Here is a 27,996-nt window from a genome sequence, read left to right as displayed (position 1 = left end):
TGTAGACAGATCTTCAGAGACAGTCTAAGATAAACTAGACTTTCTTTTGACTGATTCTTCTAAACTGATTTTGAATTAAGAACATCTCTTTTTTCTTACTCAGACTATAATGGAGAATTCTCCCTTCAACTGTTCATTTTTTGAAAGAATTACAGTTGCTATTTTGCAATGCAGAACATGATTTTTTCAAGAAACGTGTACAAAATCACCACTAATAATCTATATGACACTGTAAGACTCCTTCTTATTCCTTTTCTCTTCAGATTGATTTATGAAAATTAAACATCCTTAAAATTAAGAAGGACTCCTTTCATTTGGTCAATAAAACACATGGTCTCTTAGCAATGGAAGAATAAAACAGCCAGTCAGAGAAAAGAACAATCTGGCAAGCAATAGGTTATCTTTAATAAGCCACTTAAATTAAAAATATATATTTTTCTAAAATAATTACAAATTGATTTCATAATAATAACAATAATAAAGGGAATCAGAGTCAGGAACTGTATCTATCATATCAGATATTGAGTAGAAAATCTAAAAATCAAGGACTAGCAGAGCCCATGACGCAACCTAACAAAATGTTGAGAACAGAAAGGTTTCTTGAAGACATAAGGAAAGATCTGTAAAACAAAATAAATAAACAAAAAAATACACAGAAGAATTATGTGAAAATTCAGAATGAGGCAAAACTGACCAAGTTCATTATTTTCACTGAAAGCAAAGGAACCTGGGAAAACAGGCCCAACATTTTGCCTAGGCAGGAGTATTCCCAAGAGCATTTGTGTAAATGGTATAAATAGTTCACTAATTTCCTTAGAAACGGGCAAACACACTGATCATTTAGAGCTGATGTGAGATAATGGAATTTACCCTTTTGGAGACTTGGTGGACACCTACATAAATACATTAAGTCTTGCTTTGAAGTGATTTTAAATGTCATGTGTACTTCTTGAATTAGCAGATGTCTTATTTGATAAAATCCAGCACCAACACTATCTCTGATTTCTTTGTATTAGGTTCCACTACTCTCACAGATACAGCAAAGATCACATGCATGGCTGGAAGCTTAAAGAACATATTTCTACAAAATGACTTTACCTTGGTCATAGGGTAGGAATATGGAGATGAATCAATTTTGTCAGAGAAAAAATAAATCTCTGGGAATCAAAGCACATCCTCGTCCAACCCATCTCCACTAGGATCAAAGATGCACAGAGTCACAAGGACAGGGAATTCTTAAGTAGTCACCCATGCCTGACAAGATAATCACTGGTGCCGAAGACATATAGCTGTCTTATTTTTTGTTACTTCTCTTGTCAGTATAAAAAATAAAAATTGTTTTCCCAAGGAAATGCCTTGCCCAGCTGTAGCTGGAAGACCCACTGCAAAAGGATCCATAATGGCATATGGATACACAGAAGAATTCCAGGGAAACAGCTCTTGCTTCCAGTGCAAGGGGGAGCAAATAATGTTCCTGCTCAAAAGTTTTCTTTCTTGTGCAAATTACTTGCACAAAATGCATGACAGAGGACCCAAATAAACCAATGCATTCTTTGGAAAACACAAGCAACACTGTCATCCTCCTAGCAATTCTTTGAAGACAAAGTAGTGCAAAGATTTATAGCTAAATATTGTCAAGTAATGCAATATCTGAAAATTGACAAAAAGAAGAAAAGAGCTTCAATATTTTTTTCAGTGCAATGTAACCTGCCTAAGTTCATGAACTTGGTTATCTAGCATTGGCCACTTGTAAAAATATTAGCTTCTGGTTTTCCTGTTTCTTCTGATGGAGGATTAGTTTCAGAGAACTTCCAGTCTTTCTTTTGATTATAATGCTCTTAAAATAACCAGTCAAAAAGCCATAATGTAGTCCAAATCAAGAAAACAATGCAGTGAAACATTTTATTCATAACCAGTTTTATATAAATTATTTGGTTATTTTCAACCAAGCCATTCACTGAACCCCAAACAGAATTAAAGTAACACCTTTGCTATCTGATGACACTTACAGCGTCCATAAGCACAAACAAAATACCAGCTGAAAAGAAATGAGTCTTTCAGCATAAGCTGCTGACTGTAAAACAACGTTCAGAGCATTTATTTGTTTCAGAACTGTTACGCACTACCTCTCTAACCAGCTTTCCATTTTTGATTAATCCAGCAGCTGTGTTTCCCTGGAACCAGAGTAGACCATAAAGCCCAGGATGAAGCACAAAATAATGCAGGACAAAGGGAAAAGTGCCAGATACTCTATAGTGCTCTTCAAATTGCTGCATTTACTTGAAGAGCAAACACATACTGGAGACAGTACAAAATTCTGCAGTAAGTAGTTCCTACTCCACCTGTTAACTTCACCTCCTTACAAGCCAGGAAGAACAGGACTAACAAATGGAGCCTGCAATTAGATGTGATTGTTCTTTAAGTTTTGCATTTAGTCGTAGCAGCACACTCTCACCAAGCCAATAAAGTTGCAAACCAAAGATATTCCAAGAGAAAAATAACACCCTCAAATGTACATGCAAGTCAGTAATGAGGGCAAGCAAATAACACAATCGCCTCCTCTAGAATAGAGGCTCTTGAAGAGCTGACTAGGAAGCAAGGCAATTTCCATCCCCTACTCCAAGAGCTCCTTCTTATTTTCTGCCTCTGCCACTTTAGGTAACAAATGTCTAAATCCTCAATGATTTGCAAACAGATGTGCTGGGGGAAGTGGTTAAAGGAACATTTCACAATTCTCTTCCAGCTAGAGAACTAGCTAACAAAAGTAATGCCAAGCCACAGCTTCTTTATGGAACCACCCTGGATAGGAAGCCAGGAGCACTCTGTACTTAGTTAACGAGTTGCTGCTGCATTCCTCAAGAGCTTTCCAGAAATCCCCCAGGAGCCACAGAATCCAGTTCTTTTTCCTTGTGAAGTTGAAACAACAGCTTTCTTCTGCAGAATTAATTGAGAAATAGCAAAACAGGAGTCTTGATTGGAAGTGGTCAAGATAACACCCTCATACATTTCTTCCAATATTTTTTATGCTAATATTATATATTTTAAGGGTAAGTTATGCTTTTCATATTGTTAATATCAGTATGACATCTAGAAGTCATTCTGGAGCTGTTTGTAAATAAAAGTCTTATTTTTTCTTTGAAATGATGGTATTTTCTTCAAAGCAAACAAAGAAGATGAGTAGTTTTCAAGTAAAATGCATTTCTTTCTTTTGTTTACATATCACATAGCAGTAAAAGTCATTTTTATTTCTGTGATTTGGACTAAGCCTTCCACTGCTGCTAATAAAAATAAAATACTGTAAACATTAAATGAATGGTTTATTTCACTGCTTGGTATATCAGTACTATTTATCATTGAAGTGGTTAGAGTTCTATAGTGAAAGCAGGTCAACGGGTAAAGAAATTACCATAGTTACTACCACCAGACTCCCAGAAAATATTAGGAAACCTGACAAAAAAATAAGCTGTTTCTCATTGGCAATATACCACAACCAAAACTTTTACAAGGAAACAGTGCTTGTGTAGATTAATTGTCTTTTATTTACCTTAGCTCATTTTACTTAAATTACTTTTTCTAGAACACTGCTCATCAAACAAGTGGCTTTATTAGCTCTTAGGTCAAAGTTGTAATTTCAATTAGACTACTTGTATCCTTATTGTTAAGCCTGCACTTACGTGATTGGCTGAATTAAAGCTAACTTAGCCAACAGCTTGAAGTATCAAGCCCGTAATTGTCCACAGTCACTCGTACTTTCTAAAAGCAAAATCACAGGACTGTGCTAACATCAAGAGGGAACTAAATCACAGAGTTTCCTTTCCACAAGACATGGAGATTATCAACTTCGGTCCTTTTATGAATTTGAAGAGTTGTAGTGGACTGGGGAATCCAGATCAAGTCCCTTCTCTATCTGAAACTCTTCAACAGAAATCTGGCACTGGCCTATTTAAGTGCTATCAATCCCACACAAAACCATTTAAAAGAATTTTGTTGGAGCTGTTTGCATGCATTTTAAGATTGTACCTGATTATAGAACCATTATACAAAATCTGTTTGGTTTAGATTAATGAAGAAACCACCAGTACTATTTCTTTTATTCTATTTCTACTTAGTAAGTAGTCTTTTGGTGTTCTGTAAGACAATGTCAAAGCTGGATATTAAAGATGGAAAGAGGAATCAAGGTTATGATCTTACCCATATTCTTAAAATTTGGATGAGTTCAGAGACAAGGCTCAGTTTGTATCTTCTGTGTATGAATAAAAATAAAAAACTGCTCACTCATACCAAGGTGTGCTGGTCCTTTGAGTGTAATTCTCACACTGCGGCTCCCATGTGGAACGGCAATCATGGTTTCTTCCCCTAGGAAAATTAAAAAACTATTTTAGAAGTTATCCTGCACCAGGGAATTTGCACATCACATAACTAGACTGAAAACTGTCAAATGTGACTATGAAAACATTTAACAGGTTTCGCAATTTTTATATTAAAAATAATCATATTTTATTAAGTAGAGTCTACTGAGTCTGTTTGCTATGCTATGCAACTCTTATAGACCTACACACAGACTTGTAAATCTTTCTTGCTATTGGAAAATTATTTGCTATTAACAAAAACAACTGAAATGTCACTAGTGTATTAAGAGTATATTTACACTCTGTTGTCTTAATTTTATTTCCTAATCACCAAATTGACAAAAGGAATCTGCTAAGTAGTGCTTCCCCCTTACAAAGCACTGCAGCTGTTCAGTCTCATTTTGCCCACACCTCATTTCCTGCTGCAGGTCACAACTTTAATAAGTGGCAGGACTTACAGGAAATAAATCATCTACTTAACACCAGCCCTTAACCAATTACAGACCAGTTAAGAGCAAATATATTTTTGTTATAACGTATGTATTGTAACACAGTATCTACATCTAACATACCATATAAGATCATTCCTTCCAGTAAGAGCCCCAATTTAAAATTAACTATAAACCAAACCAGACCTGAATAGAACATGTCAATACAAAACAGCTCTTGGCTGCCTGAATAGCCTCTTCACATATAGATGTACAACACACTTACTTCAGTGCACTTTACAAAGGCTGAGAGTTATTACTTTCCATTTCAAACATAAGAAATCTATAATTTGCCCAAGCAAACTGAGCAAGCAATCAAATCCATCAACTAGAATCTTTCATGCCAACAAGAGCAGTGCTCTTAGAAAAGGGTACACAAAATGCACGACAGGGATCTCCACAAAAGCATGGGAGAAGAATCCAAATGAGTACCAATAGGCTACATGCCATTTCCGTCTGGCCAAGCTGCAGTCCTGCTCTCAGGATGGACCTGCAAACAGGAACCTTTTCCAAGCACACCCCACAGAGAGTGCACTGTTCAATAATGGCATGAATATATAACCAGGGGCAAATTCAAAAGTACAATGAGCTGAAACGCTGTGATACATTGCTCCAGAATTAGTCATACAACATAGAGAGGAAGAATATTTGAGTTTAGTTTGAACTAAAAAGTAGTTGAAGAATGTTGCATTCCACTTTAAACCAAACCCTTTTATAGTAGATGCTAAATTATCAGCTTCTGGTTTACATCTCCTTAGCATAAGTATGAAATTCTGCCAAATGTTCGGGATACATCAAGCAAATACTGCAATTATTTTTTCTAAAATAAACACCTCCTTATGTTACAATTTTTATATCACCAATTTCTAGGAAGGTCATTTAAATATAACAATTTATTTTGGATGTAATAAAATATGACCTTTATTAATTTCATACTTGGGTATTCCACCAGAGTGCAAAATACTACAGTAAGAACAATAATACAGTTAAGGAGCCCTGGAAAAAACATTAACTACTGAACCACTTAATATCTTCTTGCATCTTGGTTTTTCATCAGGCGAATTGCTAAAGATAGCCAGAAGGTAGTGGATGTGTATATCTTCAAAGTAAGGAAATAACTACTGAATTCATATGTGCTCTACAGCATTTGAAAGAAAGCAGGTTTGAGGGGCCCATCTGTCCCTGCTTGGTCAGGGATTGTATCCTGTCTTGACAACCAACAAAGCCTCACATAAGAGTCTGATCCCAACCCGTTCTGAATACATGCAACTGCTGTTTTGAAGTGGAACCAAGGGCATTCTGCACGTAATGGATGAAGGCCAGATTTGCAGATGTGCAGAGATGTGTAGGACTGCTCCTCTTGAGAACAACCAGGGTCGTTCTGCTGCGCTTCCTCCACCTCCTTACAGCAAGCTCTGCTCGCCTCGGCAGGCCTTGTTGATCCCTTTTTTCAGGATGCTTCACATTCTTTTAGCAGTACTACAGACATTCCAACCTCACCAAAGCACTCTCTGATATGGTCCAAAAGTCTCACGGGGGTGCTAAATTTGGTGTTTCTCTGCAGCGGAGACAACATTACCAGAAAGGATTTTATTTACATTAGAGGAGATGATTAAGTTCACTACCACAACAGTGTTCAACCTCCACAGAACTGTCAAGAAGTCTGGCAATAGGAGATGCCTGTATCTTACAGAAATAGTTATGACCTAGGACAGTCTTATGAGATAAAATAAATTATAGGGGGAAAAAGGTTAGATGTTTGAAATTCTGAACTGAGATAAGGAACTGGAAGACAACAGGAATTAACTGACCCAAACAACTCTTTTTGTTTCTCCAGAGGGCAGTTTAAACTTCCCACCAAGTGGTAGTTACGACTGCCCAGGTCTGGCTCCAAAACAATGTATTCCAAAGGTCTCTGCTTTTCAGCTGACATAATGAAATTCATATTCTTGAAGGGACACGAGGCTGTGTGCAAACTATTTAAAAATGGTTCTAGAGCTGTATATTTTCCATTAAATAAGTAGGTTCTACATCATTAAAACTAGTGAACTCTTAAGAAGACCTAAGAGGAAACTGCTGCACTGAAATCTGTACTCAGAATTCCAAATTACCTTTTTCTTGTTTCTTACATATCTTCAAAAGTTAAGTGTTGACCTTGTCTCAAATCATCTGGAACGTACAGAAACACTGGACTATAAAATCTGACTTCAGAGTCATAAACCTCACCTTAAAAACTAAGAAACAGATGAGTGAGACGCTGTCTCTCTACCCTAACACTGCTTCCACTGTGCAGATTCCTGAGGGAGGATAGGGTCATCTTTTTCCGGCTCCTGGGTGGAACACGTACTCTGCCCTGAACCTGCAACCCTCTCAGCAAATTTACGTGCACAACACTACACACAGAACTTGCTGATTAAGCTCCTGGATTGCTTTTACTTTAGATGGCAAGGTTTGATCCTGTTTCTATGGTGTTAATGTGGATTTAGATTTTGGATTTCAATGAGAGCAAGATCAGACTCCCTGCTATGGTAAGACTGGGAGCTAATCCCCAGGATCAAAATAAAGGAGCCACATTCCTGAGCTCAATCCAATTCAGCAGGTTTTATTTACTTTTCCATGTGGGTCATGGCGGACCCATTTACTGTTTCACATATGGGCCAGTTGGGACTTTTCCCTCTCTCCTCTTACAGCAGGGCAGAGGATTTATTTCAGGCCTATAAAAACTTTTTCTTTCCGTGTATTTGCTCAGCACTTATCTGTTGGTCCTCCAGGTCTGATTGAAGGCCTCTGTGCTCTCAAAACACAAAACACAATGGTCCAAGAACAACTGTCAGCACAAGGGAACTAAAAATCTCAAACTGTTTGGCGTCTTTTTGCAGTGGCTCCCCTCATCTGCTCTGACATTATGCTTAATTTCAAAAAGTGGGGTGTGTGCTAGCCTGCTCAATAACAAAAATCTGCAAAGCCAACTACATACTCTTTAAAAAACACCTGAACTAGTTAGGTATGTGCTCCTGAAAACAACAGCAGTCATGTATGCTGACTCTAAAAGTCCCGTGGTAAAAAAAAAAAAAAAAAAAAAAAGATGAAGAAATAGGAAAAAAAAAGTGCAATTCCTCTCTGTCCTCAAGTTCTACCCTCTCCAGCCTCATGTTCATGATTGGTTACTCTGAGAACAGTTTAACAGTTTTGGTTGAAAACGACAGGAACCACCAACCCTACAGAACAATTAAGTTAATTACCAGATACAATCACTTGAGACTCCAACTATGTGAGGTAGTATGGAAAACTCTTCTTTATAGCTCCCCAAAAACATGTAGTGAAAAAAAGACTATCTCTAACTTCATTTTACTGCAGAATTACATAAAAGTCAGTATTTTCAAGCTTTGCAGGGAGACAGTAAGAACTAAGGAATGAAATAGCCAATGTCCTTACGTGGGAACTTGTCTGTGTCAGGTAGCAGATGATGAAAGTAAAGAAGGAGGCCTTAGAGTAACTACAATTGCCCCAAATAAGCCAAACTAAGTGACAAAATGTGGCAAATATTCATCCAAGAAATAAGAAAGTGCAGAAAATACTGTAGACTGTAGAGTTTCAGAGATAGCTGTTTTGTTTTAGCTCAGAAAAAAAAAAATAAACCAAGAAACAATTACCATACAATGAACAACTGCTTTATTTCAAACCGTGCAGTACACACACTTCACATTTGCAGAGTGCACCCTTTACACTTCCTCTAAAATCATCTGTGCAGACCAGCACTCTTCAGTACTTCAGCACATGGCACAGACACTAACAGAAAGCATTACATTTACTTGCCACAAGAAATGGTCAAGGTGTATTTATGCCCTGTTCTTGGGATTATCTTCTTTAAAAAACAAACATACAATAACTACTTTGGCAAAAGAATTCTAGTTCTCTTGCTTGCTTGCCAAGTGCTAGTCCATCTATGCTTGCATAACCAGCAGTGCAAGAGAAGAGCAATAAGCCTGCAGACTGAAACAGCTGGTGCTGAAGAGCCAGCATTTGCTCTATGCACATATTTCAGGTGTTTTACTTTGAATAAACTCTAATTTGATCCGATAGATTACATATCATTAGCTGAAGGAGAACATTAGGTGCTTTTCTGGAGCACACCTTCTACACTAGCTTCAACCAAAAAATCCACTTCTGTGCTCTGCAAGACCACTCCATGATGTGAATTGATGAACAATATGTTAGGACCATCAGGCAATTTGCTTCAAAAAGCATATTCCTTATCCAAACTGAAATACTAACATATTGGCATTCTATCCCTCCTTATATACAATTTTCCTGCCAAATCAGTCCCAATTCCCTCTTTCCCTCTTCTGGCTCTAAATACAGTTCATTTCTCCCCTTCCTCTCAGACTGTTTCTCAATTTGTCTCCCATCCCAGATTCCTTATCTAATCTCAGTCTTCCGTTCTTACTCTTTTTCCTTGACCCAGTGCATCTGTACAGTCAGTGCTGCATTTTCCTCATACCTTCTCATTTCTTTCTTTCACCATATGAATATAATGCTAATTTCTTCTGTTCAGCTGTTCTCATCTGGATGTTCCCTCTCCTTATGTGCTCTCGTCACTCCCTGTCAGAAGCCTGAGGCTAGGTAGAGCCAGAAGCTCTCTACAGATTGGTTTTCATAACGTCTGAATGCGAGTTCAGAGGCATCACTGATGCCTCAATCCCCAGTACCCATCTCACAGAGCATCAATGCCTTAGAAGGCAAGAGAAAGCACAAGGTCTCTCCTCGGTGTCTTAGCTCTGGAAGAGCAAAATGTCAGTTTATTCTGAGGAGACTGTACATGTACAGTCTGTTTGAGGTTAGGACATGTAGCAAGCTAGAGCATGCTCAAAAAGGACAAGCTTTTCAGAAATGTTAACATTAACATCCAAGAAACCTCTATAGAGCCTGAGGGGAAAGCAGTGGCTTTTTCATTTATTTATTTATTTTCGTGAAAGGTTATAGTAAGATATGTGCCGATGTTCACAGATATTACTAAAAACTTATCCACAACCAGAGAAACACTGCCTGCCAAACTTCAAATCCCCAATTTGCAATCAGGTCCAATAACGGGGGATATTGAGACATACTAAAAAAAAGTTTTCAGGAATGTTTAGACAGTGGGAAACAACATGTTTTTCTCTGCCGTGTCCTTGGAATACGCTGAGTTATTTTGGCTGAAATTTCTCCAAAACATTCAGCACCTGGCATACATAGTTTCTGACCCAACTGTTAAATTTTGGCAAGAAATCAGTAAGCATATAAACATATGAAGTATCAGACAACCTTGACAATAAGGCTCGCTAGCTCCATGTACATAGATTTCACAGAAGGAGGTAGCGCACTGCCATGAAACTGAGCCAGATGGCGGTACTGAAGAGAGGCTCACAGTGGACAGGTACAGGACTGACAGCCTCACAGAAGGCCTCAGTTTAGTTTTAATAGTTTATAATAGGCCTCAGTTAATAAGAATGCTTAGGGTGATAACATACAAGCATGTGACAATAAATTACATAGTACCATAGGAAACAAAATGCATGGCAAAAAGAATAAAAAAACAGTTACAAATCTACCAACACTTAACTCTTTTCCATGAAGCTTTTAGCAAAAAGTTAGGAAAGCTAAAACTCACAAGTATTGCATGGTTTTTGAGAGTCAAAAGAGAGCAGATTAGAAGTCTGAGCCTTCCACTTCATTCCTTCAACTTCACAATGTTAATTTCAGAACCAGCATCTTTACTTTTTCCTTGGTATCAGAACCAGAATGCTTTCCTACCATTTCTTGCCAATAATGGTGCAGAAAGCAGACATTAGGGCCCAATCCTACCATTTTTCCATGTGCACAAAGTGCAGTGGAGTTAATGGGAGTTCCATGCATATTGTACTAGAAACATCAGGCCCGTGATAACTCATTTCCCAATGGGACGGTACATTTTACAACCTATTACACTTTCTGTTTGAATATCATTAGTCAAACCTTTAATCATTTTACCAGAATGTTAGAATCTGGCCTGCTGGCAAAAGCCTAACTTACTTTGTCTTTCAAAAGCAATTAAGTGTTAGTGGAAAAAAGTGAAGAACTTTCGAAATGACAGTTCATTTCATATTCACAGATCAGTAAGTTTTCTTTCTAAGCTGTTTAGGCTTCTGATCAAGGAAAAGCATTCATTTGGTATAAAAAGATAATAGGACAAGTTGTGCTTGAGAAATCGTTTGCTATCAATGCCTAAATTTCTTTATTTCCAAATAAGAACCAATACATCTAGGCACTTTTATTTTCCCTAATGTCTCTTTATTTTCATAATAAAACCTTTGGTTCTCACTTTTCTTCCAATTTTTTAATTTGCCTCATTGCACAGTAAAATTATGATTCTGCTCACAACCTATCAGGCTTCCTCTTAAATACATGTCTGTCACATGTTGCTATTTCACTTCTCAACACTAGCTTCCAAAAGAAGATTTGGAAGATATTGTGTCTCCTTTACTGTTCCACATAAAGCTATGCTCTCTTTTTGCTTATTTCTATATTTCATTCACACAAAGATGATTATATATAAAAATTTCTACATAGTGTTGAACAACTTGACCCCAAGAAGATTTTGGCACTAACAATGCCAAGAAAATCAACATTTCTGAGTTGTGTGTCGTTTTGTTTACATGAATGATAATTCCATCATATAATCTAGCCAAATGCACTGACAGATAAAACCATAACTTGCCATAACTAACATCTTTCCCAAAAGAGTTTTTCTTCAAATAATTTTAAAGAACTACTCAAGAGCCAATGAATTCTGACAGAGTTAAAAAAGGAAGCATGGGTATTCTTCATAACATACACAAAGCACTGGGAGCCACCAAGCAAGGTCAACTGTAGTCACAGAATCACAGAATTGTAGGGGTTGGAAGGGACCTCTAGAGATCATCGAGACCAACCCCCCTGCCAAAGCAGGTTCCCTACACCAGGTCGCGCAGGTAGGCATCCAGGCGAGACTTGAATATCTCCAGAGAAGGAGACTCCACAACCTCCCTGGGCAGCCTGTTCCAGTGCTCCGTCACCCTCACCGTGAAGAAGTTCTTACGCACATTCGTGCAAAACTTCCTATGCTGTAGCTTATGTCCGTTTCCCCTCGTCCTGTCTCCACGTACCACTGAAAAGAGACTGGCCTCACCACTATGGCCGCCACACCTCAGATATTTATAAACCTGGATCAGGTCTCCTCTCAGTAATCTTTTCTCAAGGCTGAACAGACCCAGTTCACTTAGCCTTTCTTCATATGGGAGATGCTCCAGGCCCTTCACCATCTTTGTGGCCCTCCGCTGGACTCTTTCCAAGAGATCCCTGTCTTTTTTGTACTGGGGAGCCCAGAACTGGACACAGTACTCCAGATGAGGCCTTACCAGGGCAGAGTAGAGGGGGAGGATCACCTCCCTCAACCTGCTGGACACACTCTTTTTAATGCACCCCAGAGTGCATAGGCCTTTTTGGCCACGAGGGCACATTGCTGGCTCATGGCCAACCTGTTGTCCACCAGGACGCCCAGGTCCCTCTCTGCAGAGCTCCTCTCCAGCAACTCATCCCCCAGCCTGTATTGGTGCATGCAATTATTCCTCCCTAGGTGTAAGACCTACACTTGCTTTTGTTGAACCTCATCCGGTTTCTTACTGCCCAGCTCTCCAGCCTGTCCAGGTCTCGCTGAATGGCAGCACAGCCTTCAGTCTCCAGCCAGACTCTGCACCACCAATGACGACCCTCTGCACTCTGCCAGTCAGCCAGTTCTCAACCCACCTCACTGTCCACTCGTCTATCCCATACTTCCTCAGCTTTGTTATAGGGATGTCATGGGAGACAGTATCAAATGCCTTTCTAAAATCAAGGTAGACTACATCTACCGCTCTTCCCCCATCCACCCAGCATGTGACAGCATCGTAGAAGGCCACCAGGTTGGTCGAGCACGACCTCCCCTTGGTGAACCCATGCTGACTACTCCTGATAACCTCCTTTTCTCCTAGTTGTCTGGAGATGGTATCCAGCACAAGCTGTTCCATCACCTTTCCAGGGACAGAGGTGAGGCTGACAGGCCTATAATTACCCGGATCTTCCTTCTTGCCCTTTTTGAAGACCGGAGTGACATTGGCTATCCTCCAATCTCCAGGGACCTCCCCTGTTATCCAAGACCTCTCAAAAATGATGGAGAGCGGTTCGGCAATGACCTCCGCCAGCTCCCTCAGCACACGTGGAGGCACCCCATCAGGTCCCATGGACTTGTAGACCTTAGTACTGCCTAGGCACTCACGCACGTCCTCTTTCCTGACTAAAGGGAAGTCTCCCATTCCCCAGACCTTCTCACTAACCTCCAGGGTGTGGGAAACCTGAGGGAGAGCCTGTTCACAAGCCTTTCAGTCAGCTCTTTCCTGTGCCAGAATACCACGAGAAAAATTAAATCAATAGTCTGTCACAAAATGACACTTTGTCTTGTCTTTATACTCACATATGAAGCAACAGTAAGTTGTGAATCTTTTAATTTTCCTTATCGAGAACTATCCAGCCAGATTTGCCAATGCATCAAGTTTAGTTTGGGTTGCCTTAAATGAGCCAAGGGTGTCCTCAGAGTTACTCTTCTCTGGGAGAATTGTTGTAGCTATAAAACTGGCATAGACAGTGCTGTCCTTTCTGTTGTAGCTGAATAGCAACAGGGAAGACATATTTGGTGCATGAACTTCCTTTATATTTCTGTCTACATGTAAACGCAGAAAACAAGTACAAAATAAGTTCAACTTGATACTACAAAAATGTTATCCAATCTTTACTGCTTGACAAATGCTTGTTCTGCGCTAAGCAGAAGCTCTGGGTATTTGATATGACAAAGTGAACAAAGAGTAACTCTCTGTGGAAAGTCTGCTCAGTGCAAACACTGAAGGCATATGCTCATTGTTGCATGAAGAGCAACTTTATAAATTACTGAGCTACATTCTCCCATCTGAAAAAGGCTTCTAGCAAAGAGAAAGCAAATGCTGACACTGAAAGTCCATCCAGAACATTAAAAAAAAAAAAAAAAAAAAAAGGCTTTTTGACTTGTGATAAACTCTGGCACTGAAGGATGTTGGCACAAAAATATTCACTATTTGACTTAGATTGCTTTGTTATGTGATTTAATACATATGTATAAATTATGCAATACAAACGATCACACTGTACATTACCATGTGTTAAATTAACATTGTTTTTCAAGTTACATTTACATTGAAGTATACTGCAAACAGTAGCATAAAAAAAATATGGAAATATTATACATACTGCAGAAAAAAATTTAAAAACGATTCAATATACAGCAGCTTTCTCAAAATCAGGGCATAAGTGAAATCTTCAGAGGCTGAAATACAACAGTACTCAAGTATCTACAGCTGTCTGAGACAGGTGTTTTGCCCATTAAAAAAATACCTGCTTACATTTGAACTCTGCATATAAACTTTATTCTAAAAGTATGTAATCATCACCACTGCATTTGTGGCTCTGCAGGACAGTAGCAGACCCCAAAGGCTGCATCTCCACCTAACGATTACTTACACATGTTGTAAGTAAGTCCAGAAATAATCATGAAAGAAACAATGAGGCAACTGCTATCTCTACATGATAAGCACACTGGACATATTATGAGATTACAGAGAGCATCTGTAAGGGTGGAAAGCACACAGAGCCATAGGTTTGTGCTCATTCTCTTCCCATCTGCTATCTATGTGCTAGAAGGAACCAATTCAACAGGAGAAACTGTATCTTAAAAGAAAACAAGAGTCAGAGGTAAGTCCATGTGACATCCTTCCTGGACACGAGCATAGTGCGAGACTTACAACTCTACTATTGAGTCTAATCCTGGTACTCCTCTTATATTGTCAGTACTAATGAGACCTGCAAAGTTACGCATAGTAAGGGGCTAATTATTTTGAGGAACAACGGGAGCATTTGGGGCAAATATACCAAAAAAAAAAAAAAAAAGAGAGAGAGAAAGAGAGAAGCAAGTATTACTCCATTTTCACCTTATTCCTTTTGTATCATGGAAGTACTCACTTTGCCTCTGAAGTTCAACTGTCTTTAGACATTAAAAAAAAAAAGCTAAGTTGAAAACCAGACACTTTCAATCAGACACCACAATTTCCATAAAGCCATCTATAAGATGTTTCCATGATTTAAAAACATTTTGCTGCAGCATCACACATACTGCAACATGAGGACACTCTCTAAAATAAGGTGTGTATCTTGATAGTTATTCCTGATAGAATGAATTAAGTCGCTCTACAAAAAATGCATATCTCAAATTCTTTCCTAGCTATACCCTTATGTGTGGTATCCCTCATGGAATTTCAATAGACTAATCTAGCGCAGACTTCTGAGTAAGTAGCTTTGCAAAACTGCAAATAAGTGTATAGAGAAAAGGTCATACTCTGCAATACGTATGTTAATATACAAGCAGAAAACAGTCAAGGATAAATTATCACAGTATCAATTTGCAACCTACTTTTTTCTGGTGAGACATGTGTCTTAGCTTGTCCCCTCACAAGCCTGCATGTCGAACCATCTCCTGCACAGATTCCACAGTTGTCTTCCTTGGCATTGCTCCCAAGTTGTCGATCACAGCCTACTGCCTGCCAACATCAACACCACAGTCAGAAGGAGGGCAAAGCTGTAGTAGACATGCTCAGGTTTCTGGAATTTTATTTATTATGTTATCCTTTCGATTTTATGAGCTGGCCTCATTTTTCCAAAGCATATCTTGCCATATATTTTAAAAGCACTGTCATTTCCACAATTTTCCACAATTTTAATGATGAACCACAACAACTGATATATTAAGGTATTCAAGCACAGGCAATACATGAATCAGTTTCCCATTGTGAATGCACACCAAGGAGCATTATTCTTTCTAACACAAAGGACAACTACATTTACAATTTGTTTTTCATCACCTGTTTAATTGTGTCTGAGAAAGGATTAATGCAATGAAATAATCCACGTTGAATATTTAAGGGATACTCAGCCTTCAGCTTTACAGACAAGCAGATACGGGCAGTGCTTATAATCTAGTGTCCTGGATATTCAGAATTTAAATGACATCAGTGTAGATCTATTTGCCATTTACATCAAAACCTGCATGATTCTGTCGTTGCCTTTTGATTTTTCATTTTTGTTTCTGAATATGAGCCAAAAATCTATAAAACCTTGCAGTGATTATTGTAAAAACATCCAGATTTAATCACTGACCAAAATTGCAAAAGCAATTTGTTTGTTTTTTTTTTTATAATCTGTCAACTGAAAAAGATCCAAACTATGAAGAAAACATTTCTATTACTTTTCCTTTTTCCTAACCTCAGCCACCCTAAAAGAAGTATGAGAGGAAGAAAGGGAAGATGAGGAAAAACATTAACTTGAAGCAATTTAATGCTGAAATAAAGATAAATATTTAGTCTCGCCTATCTTACTCTTTAACATTTTTAGAAGAAATTTGCAGGGAGGACCAAATGTTGAGCAGTGTGTCAAAGAAACTATTCTGCAGCTTCAGGGTTCTTCAGCTCAGCTTCTTATATACACACTTCCCTGAGAAGCAAGCTAATTCATTACGGAAATCATATATATATATATGTATATACATATACATATATATATATATATATGTATGTTTAAACAAACTCAGAACTGACAAATGGATAGAAAGTACTATGGAAACTCACAGTTAAATGCAGTGCTAGAATTCTGAAATTGGCCAGTACATTCCCATTCCTATATAAAAATGCTTGGAAGGGGCAGTCTTAGCTGCCAAGATCCACCGCATCTGTGCTATGCCAGAACTGACACATGATCCCCATGGAGAGGTGGGGATTGAGTCCACACGTAACAGGCAGGGTTGGGTCTTCCAGCCTCTAACAAATGCACACACGCTGCACGCCCACTGCCAAACAGGGAGAAGTGTAACATCTAAGCTTCTTTTTTCTGCCCACCTCCCTCTCCTGGGCCCTAGTTCCCCAGTTCCCTACATCCTTCACTGCCTTAAGATGAAGGCATCATGAAGGAAAGCTATTTGCATTAACTACTGTGGCACTTCAGTTGAGAGGTGTGCTGTGCTGAATGGCAGGCACCTTCCTAATTTTTACCTCTTGTAGCTGGCCACTTCACAGCAGGTCACAGAGAAGCAAGCTTACTAGAGAGTAGCTTAGACACTAGTGAATAGCTTACATCAAAAATCCCATTTCCACATTCCTTTTTGAAGACCAAAGCCAGGCTGATCTTCTATTAAAGGGGCACATAGCGCTCCTGTTTGGTAGGCGTGTGCAAGACGTGCTGCTGGAACTAGGTAATGGTAGGAAATGACAGGAACTTAGAGGATGCAATAAGGAAGAAAGATCACTAAACTCTTCATTAACTTCCATCAAACAGCCACTATCTGAGATTGTGGCCTCCTGATTGGCGTCCAGGCCATTCCCAGACAGATCCCCTGAACATACTGCTGGGCAACAGCCCACATAAAATGTCACTTGATTGTTTGGGATGACAACCACTCAGAAATGATGTACTGCTGAACACAAACAGGATTCTGTAACATCGCTAAAGAAACAGATTAAATTCAATGATTTCATGTTAATGAAATTTTAAATGCTAATAAATTCTTAGTTTTGAAAGGAAACTAGTTAACACACAAATCAGGTCGCCTCAGAACAGGTGCATGTTTACTGCATAGAAGCAGTATATGAATGCATACATGTTCCAATACTGTAATTTAGGAGACTGCATTAGAGATTAAAATGTTTTCAATTGAAGATTTGTTTTTGTTTGTTTGTTTGTTTTACTTTAGTTCTTGGCTCATCGACACTAAGAAAATAACAAAAAAGGCTGCAAATGGATCTGAATAAGTTTATCTTCCCATTTTGTCACCAGTCAGCACAGGAAAATGAATGAAAATGACAGAATTTCAGAACCAGAAGCAAACTGGGCCATTGTGTGAATCAGAAAGCTGATAAAACTTCAAGGAATATAATAATCCAATGCTTTGCATAGTGACCTTAGAGTTGACAATTCTTTCAAATTCTACTTCCACGACAGATTTTCATCTTGACCTTTGAACAGTCCCTTTGCTTTCCAATTTCCAATCTGTGAAAGGGGTAATTTTTCAATTCCCCACCTCACAGTTATGTTGCAAGAACAGATGTCCAAAAGATTCTGAAACATTCAGATGGTGCTATGTTGGGGATAAAACCAGTACTTGAAATAGCCTCGTCTTCCTTTAAGGTAAATTTTTCAAATGTTTACTGCTCACCACTGTTTTTCCTGTACTCATTCACAAAGGTAATACTAGCTCGTGGATGTAAATTGTCAGAACTACTGCTATTACAGGCTCTCAGCAGATCTTACAAACACGTTTCCATTTTTGTAATGTAATCTCATTTTCTAAATACTAAGAATATGTTTATTCACTCATCAGTTAATTCTCAAAGGAAAAAAATCAGCTGCATGCTGTGACACTGTATGTAAGGCATTGGTATTTTTATTAGATTAAACCATTGTATGTTTGTAGGCTACAGATCCTGTAGTCCTTTGTGACAGGAGGGTGTTGAGCAAGCAAAAGACTCTCAAGACCATGCCATTAAAACCCAACATGACAATAATAGGCAGACAGTATAACAGAGGTATTTCACGTATCCACTATGAAAACAAACTCTCATTCCATATAACAAAACAGTACAACTGTGCAAACACAAGGCAGTATTGTGTCCAGTGTGGAATGTAAGGGAAAAGATAATCAGCACTGCAGCACACTATCCATAATTGTTTCACAGGGTATTATGGCTAAATTTTTAATACATAAATGCCACAGAAATAAAATAGGAGTGCTGGCTGCTAATGCAAGGGATTTAGGTAGAGAGAAAGCTTTACAGCTCCCCTGCCAGCAAATGTAATATGTCTGACTAGATCTATGCACCTCTAGTTCCTTCTGAGATTGTGTTTATATCAATTATTATGAGTATACAGTGATAGCCCAGAATACAATTAAAAATAACTCAAAGTAGGATCACAATTTATGCCTGTAATGAGCACAGAATCTCAGACTGTTCAACGTTGAGCACCCAAAAACACCCTGCAGAATTTAATGTGACAAGCCTTCAATTTTAGAGGTAGTTCAATAAGTGTGCAAACCATGATCAGCGCTAAGGTAGGGGGCACTTCAAAACCGAGTGTTGAGAGTTGGCCTATTGTATTTGTTTCTAAAACTTTGACAGCAAAGAATTTCTCACACAAGCTGGATAGCCATGAATCACACTAAAAGAGCAGGAAGCTGCAAGGTGTTGCTTTAGAAATCAGGCCCTTGGCATACCAGTAAGGACTGTAAATTAAGGTAGGAATTATTTTCAAGAAAAGGATGAATGTGGCTTAGGGACGTGGTTTAGTGGTCTAGATGATGGTGGTGGTGTTGGACTAGATGATCTTAGTGGTCTTTTCCAACCTGAATGATACCATAATTCTACTGTATCCAGTAACTTTGCTAGAAAAACAAAGACAGCATTCAAGGAAATGTTTTGAAGAGTACATGTGTATTTGTGTACAGAGTTACAAGGTCTAGAAAGTGATATATGGCAACAGCCTTTCCCATCTCACACAGCACTGCAGCAAGCCAAAGGGGTCTGATGATTTTCATGATTAAGGTGTTTGTTGGGGTTAACTTAGCCCACATCGCTAGCTGTTTACAGAGCAAAGGGATCAGCTATAAATATCATAGGCAGATTGGGAAAACATCTGCACACTTTTAGGGTATAGTCAAAAATAATTGTATTAGGTGATAATAACATAAACTGCATAAATGAAACAAGTGACAATAGAAACCATGTAATAGAGGTACTGGGACTTCGTCAAATTAAAAGAATAATCCAGAAAAAAGGTCATAAATTAAAAAATGATTCAAGTACTGTAAAGACTATGTTGCGAGTTCCTATACAAATAAACAGCTGGGGAAATAGTGACCATTGTTTAGCAAAATGGACATGGAAATTTAAAAAAGTTTTGAGACATGATTACTTTCTGTATTTAATAAATTGGTAATGAGGGGTTATGAATTTGGACGGAGATTCTTTTCAAACTGGTGCATGATATGTGACTATTTTAGGACATTGCAGTATGTTTCTGTTTTTTCAATGTACAAAAGAGTATTACTGTTTTGTCACAAGTGAGCAGAAATACTCATCTGCTGCAACAAACTTCTGAACCAAACGGTGCTATTGTGAAATGCACTACTGAAGGGTGTTAAATGTTTGTAGCGTGCTCAGAATGCTCATCTGAGTTCAGAAAGGCAAAGGAAGAGCAAAAGGTCAGGGTATAAAATATAGTAATACAGATGAAAGATTAATGAAATTGCTGCTGTGTTAGAGGTGACTGTAGAACATTACAAATATCTTTGCAGATATAAATCCAAAAAATGGCTCAGAAGCCTCCACAGATGTTTCTTTAACAGTTAGTAGGGTTTCAAGATGAGGCATTAGACTTAAATGAAGAAACGAATATGGCATGTTAATTCTGATTTATGAAGGTCAAAATATAATCTGTTAAACTCAAGGTCCTCTTCCTTTCTTAAGGAAATATTTATAGTTAACTGTGATGAAAAAAGTACTGCAAAGTGACAAATTTATGACAGATTCCCATACAGCAAAAAAGCTCTGCAATAAAAACCTGGCAAACTTCAGTCCTCCTTCAGTATACCCTTAATGAACATAAACACGAACATGGACTAGAAACTGCCCAAGCAGAGCTCAATGCAGATACAGGTTTTGAAACGTCAGTTTTTGCTTGTTTCTTTAGGCCCCGTAACATGGTTATTCCCTTAACTGACTACTCATCTCCATCTGCAGGCACTTTCTTTCAACACAGGTATGACAGCATTTTTTATAGAATACACTCCAGGGACATGAGTTGTCAATTATAAAAATATTATGTGTCAATCATAAGAAATATTTTTGGAATGCTAAAGATTCAAGATTACATGCTTTGAATAAGGAGCCTGAAGATATACTCACACTCTGCATAACAAGAACACTGAGGTGAAACGTGAGGAAAAAAACACCAAGATTTTGCATAACAAGCACCAACTGTTAAGTATCACTACTGCTATTGAAAAATATGAATTTATATGTAGCAATACATACAATTATATACAATATTTCTGTCTGGAAAAGGACTCCCTGCTTCTCTGCAGGGACCTGGGTACAGTCTTATAAGACAAAATACTAAGTTGTCTAAGTGGAAGCAGCTACAAAAAAAAAAAAACAACAAAAAAAGCCAAGAAACCAAAACTCTGCTGTTCTTACTTGTGGCAGATAAATATATTCTGTGAAGTTGCACTAGTGTTGTTCTTTCTCTCTTTCTCCCTACTATGTCTTAGGCTATTTAAATGTTCAGCAAATATCCATGCTGAAATCAAATACCTGTTAAATGCTATTATATTGTTCTCAAATGACTCTAATAGTATTTTTGATTGATAGTCTCATTTATCAGTGATGATTAAGGGGATAACATCAGTTAATAATATTTTTCATTGCTCTATTTTTGCCCAAGAAACAGGCATAGATCATTGTCGGGAAGTGATGCTCTTTATCAATGTGATTGACTTTAATAAAATAAAAACAGAAAATCAATTACCAACCTTTCACGGTGACATAATTAGCATCCTTCTGGAGTTGCTTCACTACACAATAGTTAGAAAAATCCAGATGAAATCTACTCTCAGTACATTTGCACTTTTGTTTTTTCACTGGCCTGGCAACTTCAAAGGATGCACATCTGTGTGTACTCATGAAAGAGATTGCAAATAAAATAGTGGCACAAATGTACAGATGGCATTTAGTCAAATTCAACAAAAGTAAAAACTCAGCCAATTTAAGAAGTGCCCAATATGCCTAGTGCATGAAAGAAATAAGGAACTGCACTGCAGAATGCACAAATAGAGATAATTATTCTTCACAAGGATATGGTATCACTGCTACTGAACTGCTGAAGGGTGTAAAGACTGAAAGGTGTAAACCCAGGTGCAGCTGGATTCCACTGCCTGTGAAATTTGTTAAGATGTGAAAAATATTGAGTGAAAATTGAGTGAATATTACACCAAACAAATCCAGCCAAGGGATGGAACTGCCATACCACCAGGACAGTAGAGCTCATGTTGTCATAACAAAATTATTTATTCTCTCAGAATTCAGATTAAAATAGAAGAAGAACATCCAAAGGTTAACAGCATTGCATAAAGTACCAGATGCCATCAAAATTGTTTCTGGCAAAAATAATTTCCAAGTCTTGAAACTTGACTAAGAAAGGACATACATTTTACTTCAACATCTACTAATAAAAGAAAAAAGAAAATAGTGAAAAAATCCTATGTGCTCACTAAAATAAATCTACATTGCAGTTTCTTAGAATCAATCTCAAGAGGGAAAATTAAAGTCCTTGGAGTCTCACTCACAAGAAAAAGAATTTTTGTTTTACAGACAGACACACTAAAAAATCCAAAACTCAGAAAAATTAAATGTGTATTTAACTATACAGGCACATCTGCTATCCCACTACACAGATCTCACTGCATCAGTGTCAGCTATTAGCTGCATTTTCTCCTGCTCTACTTGCTTTACCCCAGAATCACAGTGCAGGCAGATGTTAGGAATGTCTGCATCCACACAACAAATAATTAATTTTAAATATGGCTATGGGAATTTATGGCAATAAAAACATAAGTATAAAATTCATCATGGGAAAGTTCTGCTCTGCCTTAGCTAGTATTTTCCATTTGCCCTGCTACAGAATCCAGAGACTGACATTCAGAGCCCATCTATTCATTTACTGTGCAATCTCTGCTCACATCCCTTGCTTTGTGAAAGCTTCAGCTTGTAGCTTATTTCTACATAGATAAAATATGTCCATAGAATATACAGTAAAAAACTCCCACTCTTTCCCATGCTCATCATCAACAAGTAAATGAGCTTCTACAAACAGGAAGAGATAACAAGACATTCCTCCAGTTTAGAATGTTACTTTTATTTATTTATTTAATATAGAAGAGTTTCTACTTTCAGGTAAAATCCTGCTTTATCCTCATTGAAGATTTAATTTGGTCTTAGACATGACTTTGTCCTTATATGGCCTCACAACTCTGTCTTACTCTTCTGTTACTAAGCTCAGCCTATCAAAGGCTGAACTGTTGCACTGGGTCTCACATCTCCATTACAGAGCTAGCACAGCTCAGAGCAGCCCCGAGAAGCTGACCTGGCCATCAGCATCTGCTAAGAACTATAACATGGCCCCTTCAGGGACCCTAAGCATGCACTGACACCGAGTCCATCACCCAGCCCATCACTGCAGGGCCGGTGAAGCAGCAGACCCAGCTGGGAGTAAGAAGGTATCTCTTGTGTGTTTTCAGTTGTTTGTAGATGAGAAAGCAAGGAGTGAGGCCAAAGTGTGTCAAAATCCAAAACTCAGAACAAAGAACAACAAATATGTCAGAACGATGGGCACAAGCAGACATACCATGATGTTCAAGTTTCTCAGCCCTCAACACATAGAAAAAGAATGCAAAGCAATAAAAAAACGAAAGGTGAAATATACAGTGCATTAAATTCATTGCATACAAAAGGGCTCCTAAATGGACTGTCCACATATTTTTACAGACATTTCACATGTGAAGGCAGGAGGCTAAAGAGCATTCTGTAATTCTACAAATCCACTGCTATCAAATAAAGTGTTTCCAAAACATGTAAGTCTTCCTGCAAGATCTGCCACATGCTGGAGCAGCTGAGAGCCCACAGGACCACCCAGCAGGAGAGCAAGTACCCTTTCCTACATGGTTCCCATTTTAGAAAATACGCACATGCAGACACAGAGGGTAGGACGCAAATTCCCATTGGGCTTCCTCCTTGTGAGAATGCTATTGAAAAAGAAATCAATATATGGAATCAAATTACTTTTCTGACTTTCTGACTGGTTCCAGCCATATCTGCCACAGCACCAGGGGATCTGAAGACTCTAGTTCAACAAGATACCCAAATCATGAGTTACTGTACTGACTTTATTACGCTCACACACTGCAGGACCTTGCTAGGCTGGGAAATAAAATCATATGTATATAAAGCTCTCTAAAACAAAACAAAACTTGGCAAAGAATCACTTAGAAAAAGAGAGATAGAGATAAGGAACTGGAGATCAGAAAAAACTCACTCCTAATCTGACAGAAAGGATAAACTTAGACAGTAAGAAATCCCTATGGGCAGTAATCCTCCATCAGAAACAGCAGTGTGGAGAAAAACAGAAGGTCTGAAAAGAGATGACAATCTCTAGCAACAGTGAACAGCTGCTAACTAAAAGCAAGTAATTCCAAATGACATTTTCAGTATCTGTGAGCAACCCTTGTGCCACACAAGCCCTCCTCCAAGTTGCCAATATGATCTCAAGTGAGCTGCTATCTCACCGCAGGCTGGGACATGAAAAGGGCTCAAGTGCAGTTCTTACAGTGCATTCTGCTGGCTTGGGCAGTGCTGAGAGCCTCCATGGGAGAGGAAGCCAAGTCTGGGAGTCTACAGAGCAGAACCTTGGCTGGTCACACAGGACGTGGTAACCCGTGCTCAGCCCTCTCCTTCCATGGGACTTCTGGACAGGCACCAATGTTTCCCAGCTGATTTGCAGCTGGAGCTCCCGCTCGGTTTAATGGGATGTCACGTGTATAGTCACACAAAGATTTTGATATGTAGTTCTTTGGGCTAGAAAGATTTATTGAATCTATGTGAGCAAATCCCATAGTCACTCTGGATAAGGTCCAGCCTGCCAGCACCAGTGTCTGCAGAACCATGTGGATGGAGTACAGGTCTCTGCATGGGAGTCCCGGTACTGCATGCTGTTGATGGGCTACTTAATGGTACTGGAGAAGGATGGAATATGAAGGCTGGTTTAACAGCAAGCTACCTCAAAATCAATTCCTCCTGTAAGTTACTTGAGGTGTGAAGGCTAAAGAGGTGAAAGGCAAAAATTGTAATGTAGACTTTTTATTTTTAAATATAAGAAAGAGCCTGCAAGTGGTTTGTTGCTGTTGGTTTTTTTTGTTTGCCTGCTTGGTTTTTGTTTTTTGTTTTTCCCTGATGTCCTTTTATACTGCTATTTGAGGACCAACTATTCCAAGCAGAGTAAAAGAAAAGATAATCTTAAGTAAAAACACCTTCAGTATGATTACTCTAAAGAGTAAGAATTAGAAGATATAAATCTAGGATGCTATTTAAACTCCTGAAATTCAGATTAAACATTAGAGCAAATTCAGAAAAGAAAAAAGAAAATTAGTATTTTTAAGGAGCTAAATCCCTCCTTTAAAAACAAAATATTCTATGATGCTTCATTCTGTGTTATAAGAATAAAAAATTAGAAACTATTAAAAAATACATTTTTATATTCCTCTCCCACATATACTTTTAAATGAGATGAAATCCTTTACTCTTTGCTGTGCTTTTCACTGGGAAATCTGCAATAATATAGGATGGAAAATAAATGTCCCTTTCTCAGTAGGGAGTCAGAATGAGAAGATATTATCAAACCTCTATCATTTCAAGTTTTAACCATAAGCAGAGCTCGCACAAAATCATGAAAAAACGTGCTGTCTTCCAAAGGCTTACAGCAATAGCTTTCAATGAAAACTGACAGATATTTACATCAAGGGTAAAAGCACTTTGGTGGCAAGTGTGTGAGATACCTTCTTGGTATATCATGACACATGACAGAAACATGGAGCATGGCAGAAGTCAGTGGCACTCCACTTGACGTATGAGATGTGTTCTAATGTCAGCTAAATTTATGCCATATGCTACAGAGCATAGTGTAGTGTCTGCCTTTTCTGGAGCACAAACAACTTACTGACACTAAATGGAAAGTTCACCGGAGGATTTACATCATCTTTGACCTAACTGTGACAGCTTAGGACAGAACTACTCAGACTGCTCCGCTGGACTGTGATGTGTGGTTTTGGGTGATGTGTGTATTTATTGTCCAAACACATTGCTCTACTTTAGAAAAACTATCAGTCTAACCATTTTAGGTACTGAAACAAGACCTAATTCTGCATTTTGGTAGGGAAAAAGAAAATTACAAACTAGAATTAAAAACAAAAATCAAGGCCAGGCAGGGCCCCAATGCAGGCGGAGTAACTGGGTAAGCGTTGCCCACACGTCTGACATGCAGATGTTTTTAAATGTCTCCACCCACATCCAGATGGGCACAGCAGGAATATATTATATGAAAAAATGTGTTGGGAGTTGAACAGAGAGTAGAAAAAATATCAGAAGTGTGAAAATCCTCCCAGCAGTGCAGTTTTGACCTGTCCCTATTCAGCACAAAAACCCCAGATATTTGCTTTGGTAACAGAAGAAAGGCAGTAGCAGACAAAAACAATAAATTTAAAAAAATAATAAAATAAAATGACAATTAAAAAAAAAAAAAGGTTGAATTAAGCCTCAGACAATGTCTTATTAATTTTCTCAGTAAATTTTTCCCTGCTCCACCACCCTAGGATTTTACTTTCCTCAAAGACACAATACTCTTACCCAGAAACCAGTTTTGTTTCATTTTTTTTTTTGGACCCTATTATTTAGTTTGGGTGTACTTGTTAAGGGAAATGCAGAGAATCAGAATTGAAGCTGGACAGTGGGAACTTAATGTCTCTGTACATTTAAATTCATGCTCTGCCCAGGAGATTGATGGAACAACAATCTGAGAGGAAAGCTTTGTGTTGCATCCCTATCTTACCAACAGGAAGGAAATGGATGAAGTGCTTATGGCGGGGAAAACAGATCTTATAAAACTTGCCAACTTTCTGAGACAATAAATGAGCAAAACCAGCACCAGTTTGGAAAAGGACTCAAGCAATCCTGTTTCCTTATACTAACTCTTCAGTGCTCCCAGGCATAAAAGCGAAGATATCCACATCAGCACTATGACATGTTTATTTAGATGAGTTCACTGTAAAAGTGCTTGCCAAGTTATTTACGGGCTGTGCCAAGTATACGTCAAAACCCAACAGATTGATCTTATAGCAACAATCCTGAAGAATCCAGGTTTTTGCTGTCCCTCTCTCTCTCTTAACAGCAGTTGACTAAACAACAATATTTTTCCGGGAAAGATTAGATGTCAATTTGTATTCTTTTCCTGCTTAAACAGGAGTAGTAACAAAGAGTGGTGTCAGTTTTTGAGGAAGCCCTCCCTAGTGCAGTCCTTTTGCAAGGAACCAACATTTCCACCCTGCCCCACAAAGAGAAAAAGGTTATTCAAATGACCAAGGACTTCAAGGGTCTTCAGTAAATAAAACTGCAAGTGTTGATAACAACAAAACTATTAAAAACAAACAAAAAAAACCTCCAAGCTATTCTTGCAAGACCTCAAAGTAGGGCTACATCACATTCAGCATAATAGTGCGGCAATAGAGACAAACTGCTGTAGATGTATCATCTGCAAAATGCATTGGTATCTTCTGGATTCAAATTTTGTATTAAATAAGGAAACATCACTAACAATATTGTGAAAGAAATGTATTATTTTGCAAGTGCTTTTAGTGTGTACAAAGGTACATCCTACCTAAACATGCAGCATAATGAACACTGATGGACACCACTGTGAAATACTATTGACTCTTGAAGGGCAAGACTGTAAGGAACTCTTCTTTAATTACAGAGGCAGCAGATGCATTGTGTGTTGGCATGATTGGTATTGCAAGTATAGCATAGTTAGAAGTCCCAAAACTCACAGCAAGGTCCAGATCATATATTAATGTTGCAGTCATCTGCACACCACAGTTCTGCCAAACACATTGTATTTTCCCCCATAATGGAGCTCTTTTGCTTATCAGGCTGTATCCATTATTTTTGAGCTGCATGTGTTTTAGGCGTTTAACACAACAAGTCATTTGCAGAGAGAAAAAAACTAATTATAATAATATATTGGTAACATACAATTAATTCAATCTCAACTTCAGCCATTGTAACATTGTTTACCACTCTTGGAAAAACTCAGAATGACTGATTACAAGTTATTAAGTAAGAAATTGCTTCAGAAAGTTGTTATGTTAAACTTATTAATATCACCTTCAGTGCCTCTTA

The 27,996-nt window shown here is 38.3% G+C and overlaps 1 protein-coding gene across 15 annotated transcripts in view; it reads right to left on the bottom strand.

Moving 5' to 3' along the window:
- The window catches only part of ADAMTSL3 (ADAMTS like 3), a 190,414-nt gene that overhangs the window by 61,172 nt on the left and 101,246 nt on the right, over nucleotides 1–27,996 (bottom strand). For 14 of the 15 annotated variants that reach the window (XR_014885806.1, XM_085233767.1, XM_019619471.3 and 11 more), the window contains 2 exons: nucleotides 15,366–15,492; nucleotides 4,282–4,356 (listed from right to left, as the gene is read on the bottom strand). Coding sequence is in view for 14 of the 15 variants with exons in the window: in XM_085233767.1 (XP_085089893.1) it covers nucleotides 4,282–4,356; nucleotides 15,366–15,492 (202 nt within the window). In the remaining variant the exon portion in view is untranslated. The remainder of the gene's footprint in view (nucleotides 1–4,281; nucleotides 4,357–15,365; nucleotides 15,493–27,996) is intronic. The other variant, XM_085233768.1, reaches the window with a different exon arrangement.

This window comes from Meleagris gallopavo, chromosome 12 (assembly GCF_905368555.1).
Source record: "Meleagris gallopavo chromosome 12, MGAL_WU_HG_1.1, whole genome shotgun sequence".
Lineage (NCBI taxonomy): Eukaryota > Metazoa > Chordata > Aves > Galliformes > Phasianidae > Meleagris > Meleagris gallopavo.
This window is presented reverse-complemented; position numbering and strand designations above follow the sequence as displayed.